At 43.1% G+C, this 24,552-nt stretch overlaps 4 protein-coding genes across 6 annotated transcripts; all 4 read left to right on the top strand.

The window, feature by feature from the left end:
* Positions 1–173: 173 nt before the first annotated feature.
* On the top strand, positions 174–4,360 carry si:ch211-207l14.1 (putative RING-H2 finger protein ATL71). Of its 2 annotated transcripts, XM_037090849.1 has the most exons (6): positions 175–380; positions 616–909; positions 1,680–1,963; positions 2,773–2,997; positions 3,240–3,338; positions 3,447–4,360. In XM_037090849.1, exons 3-6 carry the CDS (start codon positions 1,814–1,816, stop codon positions 3,552–3,554), a joined length of 582 nt encoding a protein of 193 aa, XP_036946744.1. In that variant the 5' UTR covers positions 175–380; positions 616–909; positions 1,680–1,813; the 3' UTR covers positions 3,555–4,360. The 2 variants fall into 2 exon arrangements, with proteins under 2 accessions (XP_036946743.1, XP_036946744.1); XM_037090848.1 differs by having other exon boundaries at positions 174–380; positions 616–1,963.
* Positions 4,361–4,662: 302 nt separating this feature from the next.
* Positions 4,663–9,433, top strand: LOC119015150 (vesicle transport protein SFT2B-like). The gene is made up of 8 exons (XM_037090854.1): positions 4,663–4,867; positions 5,669–5,758; positions 5,829–5,914; positions 6,231–6,312; positions 6,393–6,428; positions 6,539–6,597; positions 6,690–6,719; positions 6,829–9,433. The coding sequence occupies exons 1-8, from the start codon at positions 4,799–4,801 to the stop codon at positions 6,863–6,865; spliced, it is 489 nt and encodes a 162-aa protein (XP_036946749.1). The 5' UTR covers positions 4,663–4,798; the 3' UTR covers positions 6,866–9,433.
* A 150-nt stretch (positions 9,434–9,583) lies between these two features.
* On the top strand, positions 9,584–19,474 carry tbx19 (T-box transcription factor 19). 2 transcript variants are annotated; one of them, XM_037090830.1, is made up of 9 exons: positions 9,584–11,724; positions 11,876–12,194; positions 14,056–14,332; positions 16,121–16,255; positions 16,360–16,421; positions 16,887–16,945; positions 17,565–17,723; positions 18,118–18,271; positions 18,364–19,474. In XM_037090830.1, exons 2-9 carry the CDS (start codon positions 11,914–11,916, stop codon positions 18,527–18,529), a joined length of 1,293 nt encoding a protein of 430 aa, XP_036946725.1. In that variant the 5' UTR covers positions 9,584–11,724; positions 11,876–11,913; the 3' UTR covers positions 18,530–19,474. The 2 variants fall into 2 exon arrangements, with proteins under 2 accessions (XP_036946725.1, XP_036946724.1); XM_037090829.1 differs by having other exon boundaries at positions 9,584–12,194.
* A 418-nt stretch (positions 19,475–19,892) lies between these two features.
* pcid2 (PCI domain containing 2) lies at positions 19,893–24,176 on the top strand. Its single transcript, XM_037090833.1, has 15 exons — positions 19,893–20,032; positions 20,817–20,882; positions 20,989–21,078; positions 21,162–21,235; positions 21,331–21,396; positions 21,756–21,797; positions 22,206–22,260; positions 22,392–22,495; positions 22,603–22,678; positions 22,765–22,906; positions 23,135–23,235; positions 23,327–23,400; positions 23,482–23,607; positions 23,717–23,840; positions 23,954–24,176. Exons 2-15 carry the CDS (start codon positions 20,847–20,849, stop codon positions 24,041–24,043), a joined length of 1,200 nt encoding a protein of 399 aa, XP_036946728.1. The 5' UTR covers positions 19,893–20,032; positions 20,817–20,846; the 3' UTR covers positions 24,044–24,176.
* Positions 24,177–24,552: the final 376 nt, after the last annotated feature.

The raw sequence follows: 24,552 nt of genomic DNA, 5'->3' as shown, positions 1-24,552 counted from the left end.
ATGACAAACTGATATCTTACAAACTGTAGCTGCTTAGAACAACAGCAGACACATTTAAGTGACAGAAATTAACATATTAATGAATCAAGTTTTAATTTATTTATTTGAATAGGTAAAAAGGCATAAAAAAACATTAACATGTTTATTTTTTAATATATGAATTGTTTTTTAAATGTATTTCTGTTTTTATTTCCATTTACATAATTATAAACATAATAATGGAAACTTTTGTTTCAGATTTAGTAGTGAATATAAAACTTACCTGAATGTTTGTACCAAAAATAATGTCACCAATGAGTTATAAACATTTTGAGCCTCTACTACAGGAAGGATCACTAAGAAATCTTCTGCACCATTGGAATAACAACAAGAGATTACAGGTAAAGACATAATATCACATGTAAATGACAGATGATTTAATTGTAATTGTATTATTTATTTATAGTCATCAGTTGACAAGTTTACACGTAAATATCAGTAATCTAAAATCGAAAATGAGCAACATAACCATTAATTGTGAGATTTATCGGATCAATGAAACCATTAATCAGTTAATCACCAATGAAACGACAGTGATTGGCTCCTCTCTCACCTCTCACCTGACACATAATCCAGGTATAATCCCTCCTTCCTCCTGGCTTCAGTAATTGGATTACAGACTTCAGTTGACAGCAGCCCAGAAAGCAAACAAGACAAACAGCAAGAAAGAGACGAGAAAAACCACCAACACGGAGGAGAGAAGCAGCGAGACCGGCCCTGTGGAAGGACCGGCAGCCATTTTTTTGGACGGCTGTTGTTTTTTGTATAAGTCTGGATCGGAGCGGAGCAGATCGGGATCAGCTGTCAGGACTGGATCTGTGGATCTGTTGCTTCGTCATCCTCTCTTTCCTCCCGTCCTCCTCTCAAATGGTCTACCGGCCAACTGCTAACTGCACTTAGCTTCAATTAGCTGCAATTAGCTGCTGATACAATGAATTCAATGTTAACTCATTTAGCTTCTTTATTTTAGCCTGTGACCCTAGCTGCCTTAGCATTAGCTATAAATTAAGCCTGAATGTTACTTAACCCAGCCTGGTTTTCTTTTAACGTAGCTGTTAGCCTGATTTTACTTAACTAATTGACTTTAATTTAGACTGTTGAAATTTAGCCTTGTTGTCCGTTGGCCTGGTTGAAATTTAACCTAAATTTAACCAAGCTTCAAAAAAGCTTGCCTGCAAAATGTTAGCGTTGTTTTGTTTTAGCTAAGTACAAAACGCCAATTTAGCCACACCTATGTTTAATCTAGCTGGGTATAATTTGCCTAGCTTCAAAATCCAGCTTTGCCTATCTTTCAAGTTAGCATGGCTGTGACAAAGCCAAGGCAGAATCTAGCCCTAAAAACCTCAGCCTTGTTGTAATTTAGCGAGGTCATACTCTGGCCAACCATATCTGGTTGTAATTAACACCTAGCTAACAAAGCCTGGCTATTAATTACTTTAGCCTTGCTGTAATTCAGCCTTGTTTTAAATTAGCCTGGCTGCAATACAACTGAAGTCAGGTTTAATTTAGCCTGACTGCATCACAAGTCAGGTTTAACTTGACTGTAAGATAACAAAGCTACAGGTGTGTTTGTTGCTAAAGGACAATTAGCTAAATCTGTCATCTCAAAAAACATAAACAAATCCTTGCAATGAATCCAGACGGAGAAGAAGCTGATGTGTTTTCGGACACAGAAGACCCGAACCCTCTGAGAGCAGGAGAGGAGGAGGGGGATGAGGAGGAGGAGGAAGAGGAGGAGGATGAGGAGGAAGATGCAAGGATCTTCAATGCGTGGATGCATCGGTACAGAGGAGGCGAACGGCAGCAGAAAATTGGAGAAGAGGAGGGTGAAGAGGCATCAGAGGGGGGAAGACCTGAAAGCAGATGCAGCGTGGAGCCACCGGTCCGGATGAGGGCCGACCGCCGGGCCTCACTGCCATGTCCGGTAAGAGGACCAGCAACTCTGCATCACAGCTCAAAGTGGTTGTAAAGTTGAAAGTGTCACTGGTGAGGCTTAAAATAAACCGTTCACTGACACGAGGACTTAACCAGTTTTAGTCTTTGAATTGGATTTTGATATCAAGTGTCAGAAACTGGTACCACATGCACAACTTCATGCTTTATCAACAGACACTCGAGCTCACACTTCTGTGGTTGGTTTATTTATTTATTCATTATATTGGAATAAGCTTGATTGAATTGATTGTTGGGCCCTGGTGGAGGAATGCACCCATGTGATTGCTGTTGTAAAACCCTGACACGATCAACTCAGCAGTCATCTTGGGGCGTCCAGTGAATGTTGGCTGGTTGTGAACACCTTCCACAACACGTCTATTTACTGCAGACTCCTTCTGTTCAGTGAGCAGCCAGACCAGTCCGATCAGTTCATCCCAGTTTATTTAATCAGCTCGGAGAAACCCTGAGGCTGGAGAACAGCAGCCAGCAGCAACTCATCCAGGAGGCCTTGTTTGCTGTTCACCTCAGAGCCTCTCAGGATCCATTTTTAGCTGCATTAGCAACGAGCATTCTGCTCTAACGAGGGCGGCTCAGTGGCCTCTGAGCTCTTTGGTCCAGTTGGGTGTTAAAGAGAAGCCACTAATAAGGCTTTTGGACTCGTGGCCTTGTTTATTTTTGCTTGTTAAAGTGGATCAGTGAGTCAGAAGAAGATAAAGATAAAATGTAGTGACTAGTGTTGAATCTTGAAAACTGGAGGACCAGTTACACCAGCTAACGTCTCTTTCTCCGTCTGTCCAGAGCACTCTGTCGTCCATGCAGCTGTCTCGTCTGCACTCGTCCACCAAGGCTCCAGTGACGGCGAGGGTCCTCCTGCGCCGCTCCTCCTCCCGCCGCCTCCTCCCGTCGCCACAGGAGGCGTCTGTGCCCGCCCCCGAGCGAAGACCCTCCCTGATTCCTCCAATCCCAGAGGCCACGGCGCCGGAGAAGAGGAGCACGTTCAGGAGACGCAACGTCATGTCGTGTGTGGGTAGACAGACAAAAACAGATTCATGATTCAAACTGTAAAGGATTATTGCAACAGATTGCAGAAGGTTAGCTTAGCATAGCTTAACTAGTGACTAAAGCTGTCACACAAATGCACTGGAGTTAAAAGTACAGTATTTAGTATCTAAATCTAAATACTCTGTCAGAGTACAAGTACCTCAGATGTGTACTTCAGTCAGTACTTGTGTTGTTCTGAGGATGTTTGTGTGTTTGTGCTGCAGAGCGACGCCTACAGTGTGTGTCTCATCTGTCACAACGACCTGAGCCAGGGGAGCGGCGGCACCAGAGAGCTGCAGTGCACACACACCTTCCACAGAGAGGTAATACACACACACACACACACACACACACACACACACACACACACACACACACACACACACACACACACACACAGGTCTCAGCTCTGGTCTCCTGTCTGTCTGCAGTGTATAGAGGAGTGGCTGTGGAGGAAACAGTCCTGTCCCACCTGTCACGTTCAGGTGTCCATCCCACAGCCCGCCTACTGGAACTCCACCAGGGTCAAAGTCCCCTAACACCACCAGGAGGGGACAGTGACATCATCAGCCTTTGCCAAAACCTGAGGAGAGGACTGTGACATCACCAAAGTTGTTTGAAAGGTTCAGCAGTCGGCGATGACATCATCGATGTCTCTTAATATTCCAGGAGTGGACTGTGACATCATCAGAGTGTTTTTAATCTGAAGTATTGGATGGTGATGTCACTTTAGTCCTCGGGAACATCCACCAGCCAACTGTGACATCATCAGAGTCCCCAAAACATTTAGCAGATAATGATGACATCATTAATTCAAGAAGACAGTGATGTCAGAGTCCTGGAAATCATCATGAGGAGGGGACGATGACATCATCAAGGTAGTCTCAAATCATAAGCAGTGGACTCTTACGTCACTAAATCCTGTGAGATGTCTGTGACATCATCAAACACCATTTAAATGTTTAGCAGTTATCTATGACATCATCAAATCTTTTCAAACTTTCAACTGTAGACTGTGACATCATCAGGGCCCCATGAAACGTCCATTCATAGGGTGTGACATCACCAACATTTCTTAAATCTGCCAGTAGTAGACTGTGACATCATCATCGCCCTTTTAGGAAAGGACAGTGACATCATGACATCATCCATGACGGCATGGAGCGAGACGATGATGTCACCATAAACATGCAGTGATGATGTCATGACAGTGTTTTAGCAGGTAGAGTGAACTGAATGAATGAGACCACAGTGACCTCACTCTGTGTGTGTGTGTGATATTTGACTGTTTTTACATTTTTAGCTGCGCTGTTCAGATCTTTGAATAAAGTTTGATTGAATGATGTGTTGTGTTTCCTGATTAAACAATTAAACATTAAGATGTATATAAGTACACAAAGTAAAAGTACTAATTCCTCACAGTGGAAATACTTCACTACAAATACAACTACAGTGAAATCAAATATGTAAGTATTACCAGCGACTGATCTAAATCTAAAGTGTAATCTAAAGGAGTAACTGTGCCTAAAGCTGTCAGAGAGGATGTCCTCTCCGTGTGGGACCTCCCTGCTGTTGGAGGAAACAGCGCCCCCTCTGCTCGCTCCGGTCCCGCGGTGGCCGGAGGCGGTACTGCAGGCGGAAGTGCTGCACCTGTTGCGGTGACTCCTCTTCTCCAGTAACTTCTCCACCCAGCGACCTGCTGCACCTGGAGCACCTTCACCTGGGAAGCTTCTGGAAAGTCCGCCAGTGTCGTGCCCGCCGTGAGGAGGAGGACAAGGAGCAGATGGATAAACTAAAGAAGGTGCTGAGCGGACAGGACGACGGGAGCCCGGACGGGGGAGGCATCCTGGAGGTAACGGCCGCTAACTGCTGGTTGTTGTTAGCATGTTAGCTTCTGTCTGTCTACCTGTTCACGAGCTCACCAGCTTAAAACGAGCAGACGTCACAAACTGTAACTTTACACGTCATGTTCACTGATGGAGGGCGTAATGACGTCAGTTTCTGCAGGATAAAGTACTCACACAACACTGTAAAGTACTCCTGCAGACTACTTCTCAGTAACGGTACTTTTACTTCCAGCTGGTCTGAGAGCAGTCTCACCCTGTATACTCTTTACTATATATGAAGAATATATATATATATATATATATATATATATATATATATATATATATATATATATATATATATATATATTAAGTATATTATACATACTTATTTATATATTATATATATATATATATAAATAAGTATATTATATATACTGATTCTGACATGATGCTGAATGTGTCGTCATTATTCTGACAGGCTTCAGTTCACATCCTGGATCCTGAGGGGAACCTGCTCAGGTCAATATTCACTTTAGCCTGAAGCAGTCAGCCACTGACAACCTGTTGACTGTGTTCAGCCTGCTGACTGTGTTCAGCCTGCTGACTGTGTTCAGCCTGCTGACTGTGTTCAGCCTGTTGACTGTGTTCAGCCTGCTGACTGTGTTCAGCCTGCTCACAGTGATGACATGATTCCAGACCAGAGTTTTGAGATAAAAAGTCAACTTATGAGTCCAAAACTTTGAATCTATGACACGTAAGTGGAATAAATCTGACAAACCGACTCATCAGTGTTTCACGTGAACTTGATGATGTCGACTCTGCAGAGAGCCAATCAGGCGTCGACGCTGGCCTGGGGGACGAGGATGAAGGGCTTCATCATCTGCTTCGTTCTGGGCATCGTCTGCTCCATCCTGGTGAGTTCCCGTGGCAACAGCCATCTGTCTGTCTATCTGTCTCCATGGTAACCACCTGTCTGTGTGTCAGGGTACCTGTATGCTGTGGATTCCAGGTATCGGTCTCGCTGTGTTCGCTGTCTTCTACAGTGTGGGAAACATCTGCGCTCTGGCCAGGTAACAACCAGAACCAAACCAATGCCAAACCAGAACAAAACCAGAACCAAACCAGGTCTGACCTGGTCCGATGAGTTCCCAACCACACAGACAGAGCTGAACCAGGTCAAACAGGGTCATTAGAAACCTCCCAAACTCGCACTTCCTGGAATTAAGTGAGGGACTACATTACCCATCATCCCTCTGGGCCTGTGTTCAGCTCTGGCTTGGCTTTATTAGATGTGACCTCTAGTGGTGGCAGTGCTGATCTCACCCTGCTGTCACTGATGATTCTCTGCTCACCTTTGGCCTCGTTAACGTGTGAACCTGATTTCAGCACCATGTTCCTGATTGGTCCGTGTCGGCAGCTGATGACCATGTGTGCTAAAGAGCGAGCGCTCGCCACCGCCATCATGCTGGTGAGAGCGACACCTGTAACAGATCACACCTCAGGGCTCTCACACACTGTGTCTGACCATGTCTGTGTGTCCGTCTGCAGGTGTGTCTGGTGCTGACGCTGTGTGCTGCCTTCTGGGTGAGACACACACACACACACACACACACACACACACACACACACACACACACAAACACACACACCATTTTGTCAGATTTTGGTTTTAATGTCTTTGCTTGTCTCTGCAGTGGAAGAATAACGGCCTCGCTCTGCTGTTCTGTGTCCTTCAGTTTCTGGCGTTCACCTGGTATGAAACACACACACACACACACACACACACACACACACACACACACACACACACAAACTGAATATCTGTCTGATTGCTGTTTATCACAGGTACGGCCTGTCATACATCCCCTTTGCCAGGTAACACACACACACTCACACTCAAACAGCTAAGCAGTTAGCACCGGATGCTGTCAACCGTGAACCTAAAATGTCCGACAGTTCTTAATCCCGCCTCTTCGTCTTTCAGGGACGCCGTCATCAAATTATTCTCAATGTGCGTCTAAACGTCTCTGTCCAACCAATCAGGACGCACTGAGGTGTGTATCCGATGTCCAATCAGCAGCAGCTTCTCCTGGGGAACTCTTGAACTGATCAAGGCCTTAAACATTTCTGCTGGTTTCTGTGGAGACCAGTTAACACTACCTGTACAGTCTGTGTTGTCGTAGCCGCTGTTAGCTGTTAGCTGTTAGCTGTTAGCGTGTCCACCTACCCGACCTTCAAGTACGGACTCTTAATTTTTATATTTTAAAGCAGCTACTCTGGTCGTTTTCTGAGTCAAGAACAAACGACAGCCTTTCTTTAACCGTTTCTATCTAAAATAATCTGAAGATGAAAAGAAAAATGCCTTTTTAATCAGTTTATGTCACATATTGGTATTTTTATATCGAAGCTCAGACTTCACCTCTTCTTCTTCTCCTTCTTCTTCTTCTTCTTCTTCTTCTCCTCCTTCCTCTTCCAATCGGTCATGTACTGCGTCCGTCCGCTACATTTAAAATCATGAAAATCCTTCACTTGTACCATTTTGTCCATTCTGGGCTACTGTAGAAACATGGCAGTGCAACATGGCGGCCTCAGGTGACGGGGACCTGCTCCCTGTGTAGACATGACCGTCTCATTGTGAGGTCATGAAAACACAACGACTCTTATCTTCAGGTGATTAAACACTAATTAATTCTGAATATTATCTTCCATCTCTGCCCCGTCTCACACACTGGACGTGTCTTCAAGTACATATTTAGTAAAACTTTATAACTTTTGTCATATCGCTAAATAAATACAAAATAAAATGTTTTTATAAACTGTTTATTAGCAGCAGTTCATCATATGTTGTAACTGTTAAGAGTTCTGTTACAACATTATTCACCTCGTCGTTTATTAATCTTTGATGGTTGTTATAACCATCAGAATGTTATTTTAACAAAATAACTTTAAACATTTCAGTCAGAATTGACCATATTTGTTTCTTTTCTCCTGTCAGTTTTTTAACAATTGTCAGTCAAAATGCAGAGAAATGCACAGATTTATTTTCAGGTGGTCAAAACGTTCAGTATGATCCATTATCATGTTTCATCATGGATTATTTCAAAATAATCAGTCAGCTGTGAACTTTGTGGAAATATAGAATACGAGTGAACGTCTGGAACCAAAAGGAGCAATAAGACGAAATCAATATTTAATTAGTTTACGAGAAGCTTAAAAAAAAAAAAAAAAGTTTGTTACAACGTTACGTTTTGTGTTTCTGTCTGAAAATACCTGTTTTGGTATGAAGAAGCCGGTTTGGACTCGACAGAACCGGCTGCAGCGTCGTGACGTCTGGAGCTCTGTAACATATCGATATGAGCATGTTGTGATTGACCGTAGAACTACTTTTAGAACTGTATGAGGGTCCGAGCTCGCCCTTGTTCTCACCGCCCGGTCCAAATGATGTCAGCAGAACCATTTCACTGAGCTGCACTCAGAGTTAAAACATTTCCTGTGAGCTGCTCTCACTGTGTCCACGCCGTTTTAATAAATCTGTTCTGTGCTGAAGAACCGACCCGTTTCCTCCGCCTGTCCGGACTCGTGTTCTGATGTCTGTAAGCTGTACTGGTTCTCGTCGGTCCACGTCTGAGTGTGTTGTCTGATGTTTACCTTCCTCCCTCGTCGTCTTCACACCTGTTAAGTCTGTAAATCTCTGTAATCTCCACCCGCCGCTGCCTGCTGATTAAAACACACACACACAGTCAAACACACACTTCAGCACACAGTCCGGGTGTCGTGTGTCGGACCTGTCAGATGTTCTGGATCTGACCTATTCTCCATTACATGCTGATCTGAACAGCTGATGGTGTTTTTCTTCAGCACCGTCACATGACATTTAAACCTCCAGCAGGACCATTTATCACTTATTCTCCCCGGGTGCGGTCGCTCGTTCAGACGGGTTTAACGGCGCCACAAAGGTTTCATACGTCCGCATGTTCTCCACCCAGGCGACGTTCTCGTCTCGTATCCTCGTCCACAAAGATGTTTTCTTTTATGAGACAAAACTCCTCCAAATCATTTCAAAGTGTCTGAAATCACAGAGCGTGTGTCAGCGTCAAACATCAGAGCTCAGATCCTTCATCCTTCTTCTTCACACCAGCCGACGCTCACTGAACATCCAGCGTCCTCGTCCACGACGACACATGAAGCTCTGCTGAGTTTTCTCAGGATGTTTTCAGATAAACATCTGAGGGAAGTTTAAAGCTTTGAGTTTCTTTTCTAAATGAAAAGATTTCCCTCCTGAAGAACATCTCTGAAAGCTCAGGTGTCGTTCTGCACAGACAGATTTGTCTTTTTTCACATTCTTTATGTTCAGAGTTCATTTTTTACAATTTTCTAAAGCAAACTGCAGCTGTGATGTCACATTTTGACTTAACTGTAGTGTTTTATTGTCGTGTTCTCTCCCTGTCTGAATTTATTCTCTTTTGAGACGTCTTCAAAAAATGTTTTTTGCACCAAAATGTGAGTTCAGTGTTTGTATTTCTCTACTTTGTGGTTTCTAACAATGTATCACCTCCAAAGAAAAAAATTAAAATGTTTCTTGTAATGAATCGTTGACTTGTTAATCACAGCGGTGATATTTTCCTCGCGTTGTGATCGTCATCACAGGCCGATAAAACCTCCGAATTAAACCTGAGTGGTCGAGCGAGGTGGTGTGTGTGTGACGGGGAGAGAGAGAGAATGGTCGAGCGAGGTGGTGTGTGTGTGACGGGGAGAGAGAGAGAACGGTCGAGCGAGGTGGTGTGTGTGTGACGGGGAGAGAGAGAGAACGGTCGAGCGAGGTACAGTCAGACTGATACCCTCTGATTGTTTGTGGTGTGTTCAGTTGGAGGCTGAGCAGCTTCACATTACAAACCTGAAGTCAGTCCACTCTTTGATTAAGTCATCATCATTATTATTATCATTATTACTATTATTATTATTATTATTGTTATTATTGTTGACAGTTATTTTAGTTAACACGTGTTTTGTTTCTGGATTATTTCACCTGGTCAGCTCAGACTCGTGTGTCTCAGGTACGTACAGCAGCTTTACTCCTTTTAAAATGTTCAAGATTAAGTTTGATGTTTGAAACGTGTTTTTATTCAATATTGTTTTTAATGTAATTGTATTTTATTAAACACCTGATCGCGTTTCCTTCTAACTCGTCCACAGAGATTAAAAGCCTCCGTTCCTCCAGCAGATCGTAATTAAGTCATTATTTAATTAAAATAATCGCTGTGTGTTCATGTTTGCGTCCTCACACACACTCAGAAGAGAAATTTGTACTTTTCCTCATTTTGTCAGAAAAGTTAGAAATATTCCCACAACACAAAAATACAAGTTCATGAAAATTTAGGCCTCAGATTTATTTGATTTTGATTGCTAATAAAGGTTTTAATGATTTAAAGTTATTTGTTATTTAAACGTGCAGCTGAAATGTTGCGGAGGACAAACTTGTTCCTCCACATTCACATTTTATTTATGATTTTTTAATAAATAAAATATTGATCACCTCAAATAAAAAAAGAATTAAATAATGTTTTGTTTAAATTATAGGACTCTTGTAACGTGGTTGTATTTACTCATCTATAAGTGTATAAATTATGACATTATTGTTTCTATTAAGTTTGAATTATTTTCATATTGATTGTAGGACAAACATGTAGAGCACAAAACAGGCAAAAAAAATGTCAAAATGTACATTTAATTATTTTTTTCAGTGCAGAAAACTAAAAACAATGAATCCCAATAAATAAATAAATACATTGATAAATATCTTCTTATAGTAAAACTGTGTAAAATTGTAGCTTTGGATCTGAGGAGTCGGGATCTGAGTGCTGGAATGAAACCGGAGCCGATAAAACACATCTGCAAATAAACCAGATGGACTGAATGTGACAGTCTGCAGAGTTCAAAATGATGTTCTATATTTTCTGTATCCTGAAAAAAACTTGTGAGTCTAAAATGTTTGACGGTCTCAGCTGAACGCTCTCCGTCTCCTCTCTGTGATCTGAGTTTACATCAAACTCTCAGAAATGTAATTTAAGTTTTGGTGGAAATCAATTTTTGCAAATATTGAAAGAAACATTTTGAGGAGAAGATAAAATCTATAAATGTAGAAATATCCAGTGTGACGTCGAGGGGGAATAACGAACATGCAGGAGAAATAAGAGGCAGAAGTTTATCTTCACGTTAACATATGAACGGTCAGCTGAGTCCTCAGATCAGTGATCAATACATCAATACACTGGCAGCTTATCAATACTGTGTGTTTATAATGATATGATAGCACTTGTTTTTATACCTGTCATGTTTTCTGTTTCATGGGTGATTTAATTTATGGATATTAGAGAGAAAACAAATGAAGAGTTTCCAACGTGTCAGTAAACAGGACAGAAGAGTTACTGCACACAGTCACATCACATTCATACACAATGTTTAGAGATAATTACATTTGTAGACTAATATTATGAACTGACAGTGACATTTACAGACAACACATGATATTTGTAGACGATAATATTTAAGATGATAATGTTCATAGCTTAAAGTGACTCACAGTTTAGTTATTAATACAGAAAACATGAAACCAAACGTTTCCTTCCAGTTCCGTCACATCGGAGCTTCCTGCAGTGAACTGAAGTGTCTGTGAGCAGAATGTGTCCGACACTGTGAGAATATTGTTCTCCACTCAGAGTAAATAGAAACGTCAGTGAATCGTTGAGAATTTATTAAGACATGTAATACAACCACTTTGTCAAATTTTAAATCTGAGGGAAAAAAAAAACTGCAATTGACGTGAGTTGACGTGAGAGACAGGATGAAAGTTTCCACCTCCACAGACGACATGAAGCTTCAGGCAAGTTCAATAAAACTGACCAAAGACCAACATTTGTTGCCTTATTGAACATAATTTCTGTGGCGACTGCAGGAACTTTTCAGCCACAGTCAGACGTCCACAGAAACATCTGCCCTCAGTCATTATGTTGTCCGGGTGTTTACTCCTCCAGGTCTGGTTCTGCACCAGTAACAACATCTGTGTGTCCAGATGAAGGTGGAGGGGTTACAGGAGGACGGGGAGTCCGGTTCTCTGACCTCAGCGGACCGGACCGGTGTGGCGGTTCGTACCGGCGGGGCGGCGGTGTGCAGCCCCGGCTCGGCCGAGCGATGCATGTCTCGGCTGCTGAGCGCGGTGGAGAGCGAGCTGCAGGCCGGCCGTGAGAAGGGCGACCCGACGGAGAAGGAGCTGAGGGTGACGCTGGAGGACGCCGAGCTGTGGAGGAAGTTCGAGCACATCACCAACGAGATGATCGTCACCAAGAACGGACGGTAACCATGACGAACCTCTGAACATACTTCTTTAAATGTGAGACTGTTCCTTTAAAGTCAGAGCATCTTCTTACGCTGAACAGAACCGCCTCCCGAACGCAGCAGGTCGGTTCATTTGGACTTTTCATTGAGCCATTAAATAATAAAGGTTTGATCTGAGTGGATGTTCACTGAGTCGGATCAGGTGGTCAAACGTTCACCTGTCAGACTTCACACTGACATCTTCTGCAAACTTTAGACTCTGTCAGGAGTTTAGATGTTGACGGTGTGTTCGGTCCAGGTTGAAGCGGTCGAAGGATTTAGTTTTCTCCACATGATAAAGCTGTGAAACAACAACTGGACCATCATGAAGATAAACACCGAAAATATGAATGAATAGATGAATAATTAAATAAGATCTTTTAGATGTTGGACAGAGTTTTGTTGGATGTCGAGTTTCCTCTCAGTGAAGAGAATCATACTTTATGCCGATGTTGATAAAAACATCGTGGCCTCTGAATCTTCATCTCCTGTTGAGTCTTTTACACAAACATCGTTTCAGCTTATTGAATATTTTCTCTCAGAAATCAGCCGAGTGTTCGTCTCTGTGACTCTGTGTGTGTGTTTGGAGCTGACTCCAGATCAGCGCTCCTGTTAACCGGGGTTATTCATTAGTCTCGATAGCAGCCGTCAGCGGCGCCCGTGTGTGTGTTTTTTCTGCCGAGCCGAGGCGTGTTGACCAGTCGCGCCCTGCGGTGGGAAAACACTCCATTTACACCTGCAGAACGCCACTTCAACTGCTATTACTGCTGGAGAGCCGCCTGTTTGTCTGAACGTGGCGTTAGACGCATGAAAACTTCCAGTGGATGGAACTAGAATATTTTAACCAAACATACTTGTACTTTACTCGAGTATTTCCATGTTCTGATACTTTCTGCTTCTGGACTTTTAACTTTGCACATCAAGAATATACATGAAAAACTTTAAACTGAAATATGAAACATTATAAAAGAAAGAAAAGCGTTTAAATGATTTCTAAACACATCAGAAAACATCCCACAGTTTAAAGTTTATAAATCAGTTTGTGATGTCATGTTTCAGCCTTTTTGAGTGATTGCTGTTGTGAACGTCGGCCTAATTAAATAAAGTTGTACTGAACTGAATGAATTCAGAGAGGGAAATATGAAACACGTGAATGTAGATCCTGATTTGTAGTTTCAGTTTGAAGCCTGATAAAACAAATGTTTCCAATCAGTAATCAATAGAGTGAACAGAGATTTTCCTGTAGCGATATGTGTGATTTGGATCAAACCCATCAGGTTATTTGTATTTAAAGAGATATTATAAAAGGAATTGTTTATTATAATGTCAGATTGTTGATCAGATCAGAATCTGATGAGACTCCAGGTGTTTATTGTGTGGGAGTGTCCTCATCGAGTGTGGGAGTGTCCTGATATGGTGTGGGAGTGTCCTTATATGATGTGGGAATGTCCTTACAGGGTGTGTCTCCCTCAGATGTCAGTGGTCAGCAGAGTCTTGAACAGAGGATTAAAAGAAAATAACCTGAAAATAAAGTCTGTTTCAGGACAATCAAGTGAGTGAACTGGAGTTTCTCCATCAGATGGTTGTAACCAGAGACACAAACAGGCGTAAATATGAAAAGGATTAAAAGTTTAATTCATGTTTTAATACATGAGTGATGATGTTTCTTTATGTATCAGTCACTTGTGATGTAGAAGCTTCTGACAGCTCATTGTGAAACAGTTCAAAGTCAAAGAGGAAAAGGAAGAAAACAGAAACAAACACTGAGTTTGACTGAAAACATTTGTCTCAGTTTGAAAATTGAATTGAATATGAAACAATATTTTTGATATCCGTGCAGCCGGATGTTCCCGGTCCTGAAGGTCAGTGTGTCGGGTCTGGACCCCAGCTCCATGTACTCCTTCCTGCTGGACTTTGTTCCGGCCGACGGCTGCCGATGGAAGTTCGTGAACGGGGAGTGGGTGGCTGCCGGCCGGGCGGAGGGCCGCAGCGAGGGGCGCGGCCACGGCGGCATCTACATCCACCCTGACTCGCCGAACTTCGGCGCTCACTGGATGAAGGCGGCGGTGACGTTCAACAAAGTCAAACTCACCAACAAGGTGAACGGAGGAGGACAGGTGAGGACTCTTCTCCTGCTTCTCTTCCTTCTTTACTTTTCTTCTTCTGTCCATTATCGGCCTCTCCATGTCAAGAGCGTCTCTCTCTCTCTCTCCTCCCCGTATTGTATTGGAGTGGGCGAGAGACTACCGCCTCTAATTAGCCACTTCAGCCCCTCTCCTCGCTCACTTCACCTGCTCGCCCCCTCGTAACCACGGGAACGGGATAAACAGCTCTTAATTGGCCGGCGGCAGTTTAATGCACTTCCTGTCGAGAGCCGTTCACCACTCAGAGAGGCCTTCACACACACACACACACACACACACACACACACACACACACACTCACACACACACACACACACACACACACGTCCAGCACTACAAAATTGGCAATAATGTTGTTTATATTTACCCCATTATCCTTGTCCAAACACACACACGCACACACACACACACACACACACACGGCGGGCAGTAATGCAGAGTTGGAACAGAGAGCTCGGCCATAATGAAATAATTGCTCAGCTTATTTGTACATTATGGTAATTATGTTTTTTACTGGGAAATTAATTTACCCATCATGCTTCAGATGGACGAGCGAGAGAGAGAGGTAAACTATATTCAAACACACACACTCCAGCTAATGTGGGCACTGCCAGGGTAAACACACACACACACACACACACACACACACACACACAGAGGGAGTCGGGGTCAGATGTGAAGCCAGCCTCTCAATCTGAATAGAAAACAGTTTGTTTTTGTGTGTCCGCCTGGAGAGCTCGGATTGGTTAATTGGGCCTCGTTAGTGAGGGGGAAGAGGAGGAGGAGGTGGAGGAGGTGGAGGGGTTGATGGAGAGATGGACGGCAGATGGATAAAAGAGTGTTTGGGCCAAAAGACAAAGATGGCTCCACTCCATAAACTCTCCTGACTGACGGACAAAAACTCCACCTGGACCTGCTGTTTGTTTTCCATTCATCAGAAGTACAAACCACTTCTCAAACTTTAACCATCCAGACCGGATCTCTTCAGACCGGACCGCTCCACATAGTCCTGATGGGTACCAGGAGGTTCTGTTGAGATATTTTACTTGAGTATTAAGAGGCAGTTTATAAACCAGTTTCCACTCTGGGTCACACATCAGGTTCCATCAGGACGCCAGGGAACGCTGAATGTGTTGTTTTAATGACCTCGTACAGCTGTCTGTTAATTTAGGATCAGTTAGAATGGTTTAAACAGGTGTGACCAGGTGAAAACGGTTAATGTGTTAAAGCTGTGAATGGTGTGTGAACAGGTGTGAACAGGTGTGAATGGTGTGTGAACAGGTGTGAACAGGTGTGAACAGGTGTGAATGTGTGAAAAGGTGTGAAGGTGTGACCAGGTGTGAACAGGTGTGAACAGGTGTGAATGTGTGAACAGGTGTGAACAGGTGTGAATGTGTGAACAGGTGTGAACAGGTGTGAATGTGTGAACAAGTGTGAACAGGTGTGAACAGGTGTGAATGTGTGAACAGGTGTGAACAGGTGTGAATGTGTGAACAGGTGTGAACAGGTGTGAAGGTGCGAACAGGTGTGAACAGGTGTGAAGGTGTGAACAGGTGTGAACAGGTGTGAATGTGTGAACAGGTGTGAACAGGTGTGAACAGGTGTGAATGTGTGAACAGGTGTGAACAGGTGTGAATGTGTGAACAGGTGTGAATGTGTGAACAGGTGTGAATGTGTGAACAGGTGTGAACAGGTGTGAACAGGTGTGAATATGTGAACAGGTGTGAACAGGTGTGAAGGTGTTTCTCTGTGCGTCCTCAGATCATGTTGAACTCTCTCCATAAATACGAGCCTCAGCTCCACATCGTGTGCGTCGGCTCTCGTCATCGCCTGGTTTCGAATGTTTCCTTCAAAGAGACTCAGTTCATCGCCGTCACGGCCTATCAGAACGAAGAGGTGTGCACACACACACACACACACACACACACACACACATACGTATGTATGTGCATATTTAATCGTTGGACTGTGTGTTGAGACACTTTGATGTCTGTGTGCAGATCACGGCTCTGAAGATCAAGTACAACCCGTTTGCTAAAGCCTTCCTGGACGCTAAAGAGAGGTTTGATCCTGTTCATGTTCAGTCGGTCCGTCCCTCAGTACCGTCTCACTGCTTTAATATCCAAACAGATTACATGTCTGGAATGTAACTAAGAACATTTACTCAAACACAGTACTGGAGTAAATGTACTTAGTTACATTCCATCACTGCCAGTTAAGGATCTGAGTACTTCCTGTGTTTGTATCAGTCTTTGAGTGAATGAGAGCAGTGTGTCGAGCAGTCAGGTGTCACTTCGCGCCTAGCATTTCTCACCAGGACACCAGAGGAAGTTAGTATTAGCAGGTGATTAGAGAGTTATTATCAGCTGTTGGGGCTTCAGCGCCTCGCTCGCTTGAAGCGATGGTGTCAAGTGAGAGAGATACAGAAACCACACACACACACACACACACACACACACACACACACACACACACACACACACACACACAGGTCTTGTTCTAATGCTGTTTGATTTATCCTCCTCAGAAACCCGGGCGGACGGAGTTTACCGGAGTCGTTGGAGAGTCGAGCCGGGATTCAACCCTGTGAGTCAGAACGCTTCATCATGTCTGATCTCATGTTTCATGTTCAGAAAACATCTGCATTTTATCTTCATGACACAATTATACATAATGTTAATATTGTGTAAAATATCTGATGATAAATATGAAAATGTTTTTGCCATTTAACTTAGTTTAGTGTTTAGAAACATAATTTGCATGTGTGTTTTTATATATTGTGTGTTCACTGTGTGTTGAAATAAAACACGTAAATGTCCTTTAATTACAATATTTAAATAGAACAAAATGCTGAATTATTTTACATAATTATTTTTATTTTATTTCAGATTTAAAATGTTTTTAAGAAACTTATGTGTCTGTCAGAATTACAGTTTGTGTAATTTATCTATTTCAAACATATATAGATAATAAAGCAGCTGTTTCATGTTTAATATTGTTAACATGTTTAAATATTAAAGTATCAACATGTCGTCACATCTTCAGTTCTGTGAGCAGAACAATAAATCAAACTTTGAAATGTTTCTGTTTTTGCCTCAAAACAAAACGGCTGTCAGCTCTGAGAGCTCCACATAATCAATCAGATCAATATTTGATCCATATATGTATTGTTCCAACTGTGTGTGTGTGTGTGTGTGTGTGTCAGGTTGGCCGCTGTGCTCGGCTGGAGGAGGCGGAGCTTTTCCTTACGGCAGCAGCCTCCCGCTGACATCACATCATCACCATGGTTACAAACACCATGGTTATCCGGGGCGACACACACCTTACCCCACTGCCTACCTGCCGCACCGCTCACACTCCTCAGGTGACTGTGTGTGTGTGTGTGTGTGTGTGTGTGTGTGTGTGTGTGTGTGTTTCTGATATAATAGAAATATAATAGAACTATAAAAAATGAGGACGTTTTCCATAAAGTACAAAAAAGAAATTACAAGTACAGGTATACACACACACACACACACACACACACACACACACACACACACACACACACCATTAATAATGAACTTACATATTCACTGTATTTACATGCATGTATATAATATGAACAGTAAACAAACAGTTATATACATCCTGTGAACAATAAACAAACACATTTTTAAAAACTGTATTTATATTAACATAAACATTTGCATTTAAATGTGTATAATATATATTCACATACAAACATATTAATCTATATTTGTGTGTGTGTGTGTCAGTGTGTCTGTCTGAAGGAGTCCAGGTGTTGTCAGATGGATGGAGCAGCTCCTCTCCTCGTCCCGCCTCCTCCTCCTCTTCCTCGCTGTCCTCCTCCACCTCCCTCCCCCTGGCGAGCGGCGCTCCTTCCTCACAGCCTCCTCCTCACAACTCCAGGTGAGGCCCCGCCCACAGCCTTATATGGTATCCCTCAGCCGTTATGAAACACACAGTGTGTGAATGTGATCTGTGTGTGTGTGTGTGTTCAGTCAGTATCCCTGTCTGTGGACGGTTGGATGCAGCGAGCTAAGCCCCTCCCACTCCCCTTGCACCGCTCTCCATGGACCAATCAGCAGCGAGAGCCTCATGCAGCCGCCCAGTAACGGCAGGATGGGCGGAGCTGGGTGGCCTCCTGGCCCCACCCACAATTTCTGAGGAACCACATGATTGGTTGTTATTGGATTTCCCAGCATGAACCTGCTGGTGATGGTGGAAACGTCCAGCAGGTGTTGCTAGCTGCTAGATGCTAGCTGCTAGCTGCTAGCTGCTCCTGTTGGCTTGTTAAGTTGAACTTTAAATCATTATCATGATTTAAGTTTCAGATTTGAACTGTGACCAACATTTTTCTGTTCTGATGACATCATCCCTCTGTAAAGACTCCCTGCTGTGCACTGGTTGATGTTGTTGTGACGGCGCCCTCTGCTGTTCATTCCTCCTGCGCTGATGTTCCTGTCGTCTGTACTCCAACATGTATATATGTGTACAGTCTGTCAGAGCAGGACGTCTGATCGATCGATTGATAATGTGATTACTTCAGCTGCATGTTGCTTTTGTGTTGTTGTTCTTTCTGGACTTCTGATTGTTGCTGAACAGCAGAAACAAAATATTTAACAAAAGTAAAACAAAGTGCACAATAAACTGAGTTCTTTCATGTCTCTGTTGGCTGGAGGACCGAGTTCTTCTTCTGCTCCTTGTTGTCGTTTGAGACAGAAAGTGAGGCAGGTTACTGTCATTCTGCTGTGTCAATAAAGGTTTGGATGAAAGTTTTCTTGTAATATTTTAATTTTATATTTATTCATTTGGTTTTAACCCCAAAGGTGCACTTTGAATAAAACACATTTTTCTCCCAAGTGTTATGATGAAACAGGAAATGTCACCAAATGAAAAGTGATTCATGAAAAAAATTAAAATGTCTATATTTGCTTCTTTTTTCTTTTCTTTTCTTTTCTTTTCTTTTTTTTTTTTTAGCTCAAAACGATGATAAACAGGCTTTCATGAGAAATAAATGTCATGTTGTGTATGTAAACTGTGTATTGATGTGAATATCTATATGTGAATATATGTCTGTATGTATGAATAAATAAAACAGTTAATAAATGAGGGAACTTATAATTTCAGACGTGATTTTGACATAAAAAGTTTGATGTTTTATTTGAACTTTAACTTCTGTGTCCAGTTTAAGTTAAATCACTTCAGATATTGAACAGTTGGGCTTAACTTTTTTAATAATTAGCATGTTTATTATAAATCAAACATAAATCAGTGTGTCATATGTTCCACATTTTACAGCTTTTTAACATCCAATTTTCAGATTGTTTTTATTTGTATTTATTTATTTGTATTTCCAGTCTGCATGAAACAAAATGCTGATTATTATTTTATTGACTTTATAGTCAGACTAGAAATATTTAAATGTAGATATATTATGTGTGGTTAATTATGGACTCACTAATTATATATGTTGTTTTCTTAAACTATAAAACTCACTGGTTTGTAACCCATACTTTTATTTTGATATCTGTAAGCTCTTATTTTGAATCAGCACCGGAACCCGACCTTGCCAAACCGGATGTGGTGCATCACCGCTAACAGTCCGGGTTAACGTTGAATGATTTGCCTCCGGACGCTCTTATTCTGGATTAAAGATTAATTTGACAGGTACGTTGTTGTTTGATTTAATTTAGAGACATTTTGTTTTCCGGTTTCACGTCTGAAAACAGCGATTTAACTTCCGGTTTTGTCCTAAAGATGAAGAAGTAACGATCAGTTAGCATGCTACCATTAGCTGTCGGTGGGTTAAGTTTGAGTGATGGGAGGATAAAAGTGAATAAAACCGCTTTTAATTAAAAACTGTCTCATCAGCAGCAGTTTTTGTAATCGGGTGACTTTTAAATATATTTTTGAATGGACAATATTATCGTGCTTCATGTGTAATGTGACGAACTCCTGCAGCCTTGTTATTAAAAACTGTAATTTAAATGTAATCAATATATTATATATGATAATATAATGAAATACATTAAATGACAGAAAGCTGTTTATCTGCTTTATTTTACATTCAAACAGTTTCCATTTTCTCAAATACACTCAGTGAAGCTCGTCCTGTGAGACTCTTCAAAATAAAAAGAACAAACGGATCAGACGCGTTTTTAATAAGTGACACAAAATGGCGTCATTGAGTGTGTTTTGCATCAGCTGCAGGACGTTTCAAAGACGCAGACTGAAATGAACCAAACTTTAAAACTCTAAAGTGGTTGGAGTTTATCTGTAGAAGGTTGTGAATAGATTGAAGTTTCATTATCTCTGGTGTGAACCGGGAAAGGTTCTGAATTGTGGGTGAGGAGGCGTGAAGCGACCCGAACAACATGTAGAACCAGGACACTCTGAAGCCTCGTGTGAGGGCAGGACAGGAAGTGTAAAATGGATCTGGTTCTGTTCTCAGGTTGAAGTTCTGCAGCAGCAGCAGGACGTCATGGCCCACATCACCATCAACCAGTACCTGCAGCAGGTAACTCTGACACACTGCTCCATGTTGGTGTTGTTCCACCTTGTGACCTGCAGGGGGCTCCACCGTGCTGCGCTGACTCTTCTTCGTTGGTGTTTTACTCCCGCAGGTTTACGAGGCCATTGATAACCACGAGGGTTCGTTCTGCGCTGAGCTGCTCTCCTTCAAACACCCGCACGTCGCCAACCCCCGGCTCCAGGTGAGGCCCCGCCCACTCAGGTGGACGCTCGCAGCGTTGCAAGGATACCGACTCACTTGTGTGTGTGTGTGTGTGTGTTTCAGCTGGCCAGTCCAGAGGAAAAATGTCAGCAGCTTCTGGAGCCGCCGTACGATGAGATGGTCGCAGCTCACCTCAGGTAGAACCGCCAAATCAATTAGTGATTTATTGGTGAATTGTTCCTTTAAACTGCAGGTAACCATAGCAACAATCCTGTGTGTATGTGTGTTACAGGTGTACGTACGCAGTGGCCAATCACGACTTTGTTGAAGCCTACAAGTTCCAGACACTCGTCGTCCAATATCCTTCGTGACACACACTGTACAACACACACAAACACACACACACTGTACAACACACACACAAACACACACACACTGTACAACACACACACACACACACACACTGTACAACACACACAAACACACACACTGTACAACACACACACACACACACACTGTACAACACACACACACACACACACACACTGTACAACACACACAAACACACACACTGTACAACACACACACACACACACTGTACAACACACTTACACACACACACACACATACTCTACAACACACACACACACTGTACAACACACAACGCAATAATCAATCAATAATTCATTCAATCGGAGTCTTTCTTTGACCTCTAACGTCCTTCCTGAGAGCCTTCCAGTCCCACAAAGAGGAGAACTGGTGAGCATGCACACACACACACACACACACACACACACACGCACGTGTATTAGCTTAGCTTAGCACAAACACTGGGAGTGAAGGGAAACTGTTAGCTGCAGTGCAGCTCGGCCTCACACCACACACTCCCTCTCCCTGCAGAAGTATCACTGATGGAATGGAACTAAGTACTTTTACTAAAGTACTTTACTTGAGTATTTCCATGTGCTGTTACTTTATGTGTCTACTGCACCACATTTATCAGATTACTTTAGTTTATTGTTACATTTGCTCTGAATAAACACGACAAACTGAAGCCTGTTTAGAGTCACTGTGCTGTCAGGTCTGATGGAGCTGCTGTGAGCACACCACCTGTGAACGCTGCGTCACTGATGTGTGTGTGTGTGTGTGTGTGTGTGTGTGTTTCAGGGCTCTGCCTGTGATGTTCGCTGTCACTCTGGATCTCAGGATATTCGCCAACAGCGTAAGAAATGAACAGGAGAGACTGATCCACTGATCATACTGATCTGTGATGATGATGATGATGATGATGATGACGAGCTGTGTGTGTGTGTGTGTGTGTGTGTGTGTGTGTGTGTGTGTGTGTGTGTGCAGGCGGAGCAGCAGTTGCAGAAGAAGAGTAAAGGTCAGCCGGGGGAGATGTTGGAAAAAGCAGCAGAGCAGCTGATGAGCTGCTTCAGAGTGTGTGCCAGTGACAAGTCAGTACACACACACACACACACACACACACACACACACACAAACTTTCCCATGATTCCTTGCATTTACAAAATGTGATAATTTCATCCCAATGTTTCCTCGTCAGTCGTGCGGGGATCGAGGACTCGAAGAAGTGGGGGATGATGTTTCTGAGCAACCAGCTCTTCAAGATCTACTTCAAGGTCTGACACACTGAGTGAGAGTCTGACTGACGCACGGCATCGCTGCCGTCATCCGATACTGATCATTTTCTTTTGTGATGAATCAGATCAATAAGCTGCACCTGTGTAAGCCTCTGATCAGAGCCATCGACAGCTCCAACCTGAAGAACGACTACAGTCCAGCTCAGAAAGTCACCTACAAATACTACGTGGGCCGCAAAGCCATGTTCGACAGCGACTTCAAACCAGGTAACACTCACCTGTCCCGTCGCTGCTGCACCAGCACAGCCTGCTTCTGCTCGGTTCACTTAAAGTCATAGAGACGTGGTGTAAATATCCTTGAGGCCTGTATGTAGAGAACCGTGCAGTCAGCTGAGGGCTGAAGTGATGTAGAGATAATTAAAGTAGCTTGAAGTAGAATAGTTGTGTTTCACACACACACACACAACAAAACGTCGTCTGATTGTGTCTCTGCAGCGGAGGAGTTTCTGTCTTACGCCTTCCACCACTGTCATCGCTCCAGTCAGAAGAACAAGAGGATGATTCTCATCTACCTGCTGCCCGTCAAGATGCTGCTGGTGACAGACTCCTCACGTTCAGACCGGTTGGTTCAGACCAGTGTAGCTCCCAGTGCTCCCAGTGTGACGCAGCTTGTTGTTGTTGTTTCAGGGCCACATGCCGACTCACCAGCTCCTCAGGAAGTACGACCTCATGCAGTTTGCCGACGTCACTAAAGCTGTGAGGTGAGTGGAGGGGTGGAGGCGGTAACACAGGAAGTGACATCATGTTCCCAGGTGATCTCACAGGTGTGTATGTGTGTGTAGTGAAGGGAACCTGCTGCTGCTGAACGAGGCCTTGTCCAAACATGAGACCTTCTTCATCCGCTGTGGCATCTTCCTCATCCTGGAGAAGCTCAAGATCATCACCTACAGGAACCTCTTCAAGAAAGTGTGAGTTTGGCTGCACCTGTAGTTTCAGTGTCGACATGTTGTAGATCTTTACTGACACGCCTGTAGTCATGGCGATGGCGTGATGACCTCAGCTGCCTCGTCTCCACAGGTACCTGCTGCTGAGGACGCACCAGCTGCCTCTGGACGCCTTCCTGGTGGCTCTGAGGATGATGCAGCTGGAGGATGTCGACATCGATGAGGTGCAGTGTATCCTCGCCAACCTCATCTACATGGTGAGCTCACACACACACACACACACACACACACACACACACACACACACACACACACACACACACGCCTGTCTTTGTACGCTGAGCTCTTCTTTGTGGTTTCTGTCTCTCAGGGTCACATCAAAGGTTACATCTCCCACCAGCACCAGAAGCTCGTGGTCAGTAAACAGAACCCGTTCCCTCCTCTCTCTGCCATCTCCTAGACTACGTTACCCACAATCCCCTCTGGCTGTGACGCTCCAAAGGAACCCTTTTTCTTTTTCATTCAATTCATATTTTTTTATTTTGTACTGTAAAAATGTTGTTGAATAAAACAGATGCTGGTTTGTACAGCGAGTACCAGATTGATTATTGAACCAGCCTGTGTTCCCTGGAGGCTTTGCATGGTGCATTGTGGGTACTGGAGTCTATTTTCACATTTCACATGACGAGTTTAAATGTGCACTGTTTAAATACAAAGTGCTGACGGTGAACATGAGCGATGGATGTTTGTGCATCTGAATCAAAGGTGCAAGATTAAAACTTCTCTTTTCTGTGATCACGTCAACGATCGTAAAATAGAGGTTCAGTGTAAAACGTGTTTGTGTTGCAATAACACGACTGACTGATTAGTTATTTTTCCAGGGCTGATACTGTCAGCTTATTGTCAGTTAAGGAGAACAAAAACTGGTATTTGAACCAGAAACAATAAAAATCTTTGTGTCAATATGTG

The sequence above is a fragment of the Acanthopagrus latus genome, chromosome 24, assembly GCF_904848185.1.
Source record: "Acanthopagrus latus isolate v.2019 chromosome 24, fAcaLat1.1, whole genome shotgun sequence".
In the NCBI taxonomy this organism is placed as follows: domain Eukaryota; kingdom Metazoa; phylum Chordata; class Actinopteri; order Spariformes; family Sparidae; genus Acanthopagrus; species Acanthopagrus latus.
The sequence above is the reverse complement of the archived record's forward strand: the minus strand, read 5'-3'. Positions and strand labels throughout refer to the sequence as shown.

Excerpts from the sequence above, each read along its gene's own strand:
- si:ch211-207l14.1 (XM_037090848.1), top strand. The coding sequence starts at position 1,670 with ATGAATCCAGACGGAGAAGAAGCTGATGTGTTTTCGGACACAGAAGAC. Across the intron at positions 1,964-2,772 it reads GGGCCTCACTGCCATGTCCG|AGCACTCTGTCGTCCATGCA; the intron begins GTAAGAGGACCA and ends CCGTCTGTCCAG. Across the intron at positions 3,339-3,446 it reads CACACACCTTCCACAGAGAG|TGTATAGAGGAGTGGCTGTG; the intron begins GTAATACACACA and ends GTCTGTCTGCAG.
- LOC119015150 (XM_037090854.1), top strand. The coding sequence starts at position 4,799 with ATGGATAAACTAAAGAAGGTGCTGAGCGGACAGGACGACGGGAGCCCG. Across the intron at positions 6,429-6,538 it reads CGCTGTGTGCTGCCTTCTGG|TGGAAGAATAACGGCCTCGC; the intron begins GTGAGACACACA and ends TTGTCTCTGCAG. Across the intron at positions 6,720-6,828 it reads TCATACATCCCCTTTGCCAG|GGACGCCGTCATCAAATTAT; the intron begins GTAACACACACA and ends TTCGTCTTTCAG.
- tbx19 (XM_037090830.1), top strand. The coding sequence starts at position 11,914 with ATGAAGGTGGAGGGGTTACAGGAGGACGGGGAGTCCGGTTCTCTGACC. Across the intron at positions 12,195-14,055 it reads ATCGTCACCAAGAACGGACG|CCGGATGTTCCCGGTCCTGA; the intron begins GTAACCATGACG and ends ATATCCGTGCAG. Across the intron at positions 16,946-17,564 it reads TCGAGCCGGGATTCAACCCT|GTTGGCCGCTGTGCTCGGCT; the intron begins GTGAGTCAGAAC and ends TGTGTGTGTCAG.
- pcid2 (XM_037090833.1), top strand. The coding sequence starts at position 20,847 with ATGGCCCACATCACCATCAACCAGTACCTGCAGCAG. Across the intron at positions 20,883-20,988 it reads TCAACCAGTACCTGCAGCAG|GTTTACGAGGCCATTGATAA; the intron begins GTAACTCTGACA and ends TTACTCCCGCAG. Across the intron at positions 23,401-23,481 it reads GACGTCACTAAAGCTGTGAG|TGAAGGGAACCTGCTGCTGC; the intron begins GTGAGTGGAGGG and ends ATGTGTGTGTAG.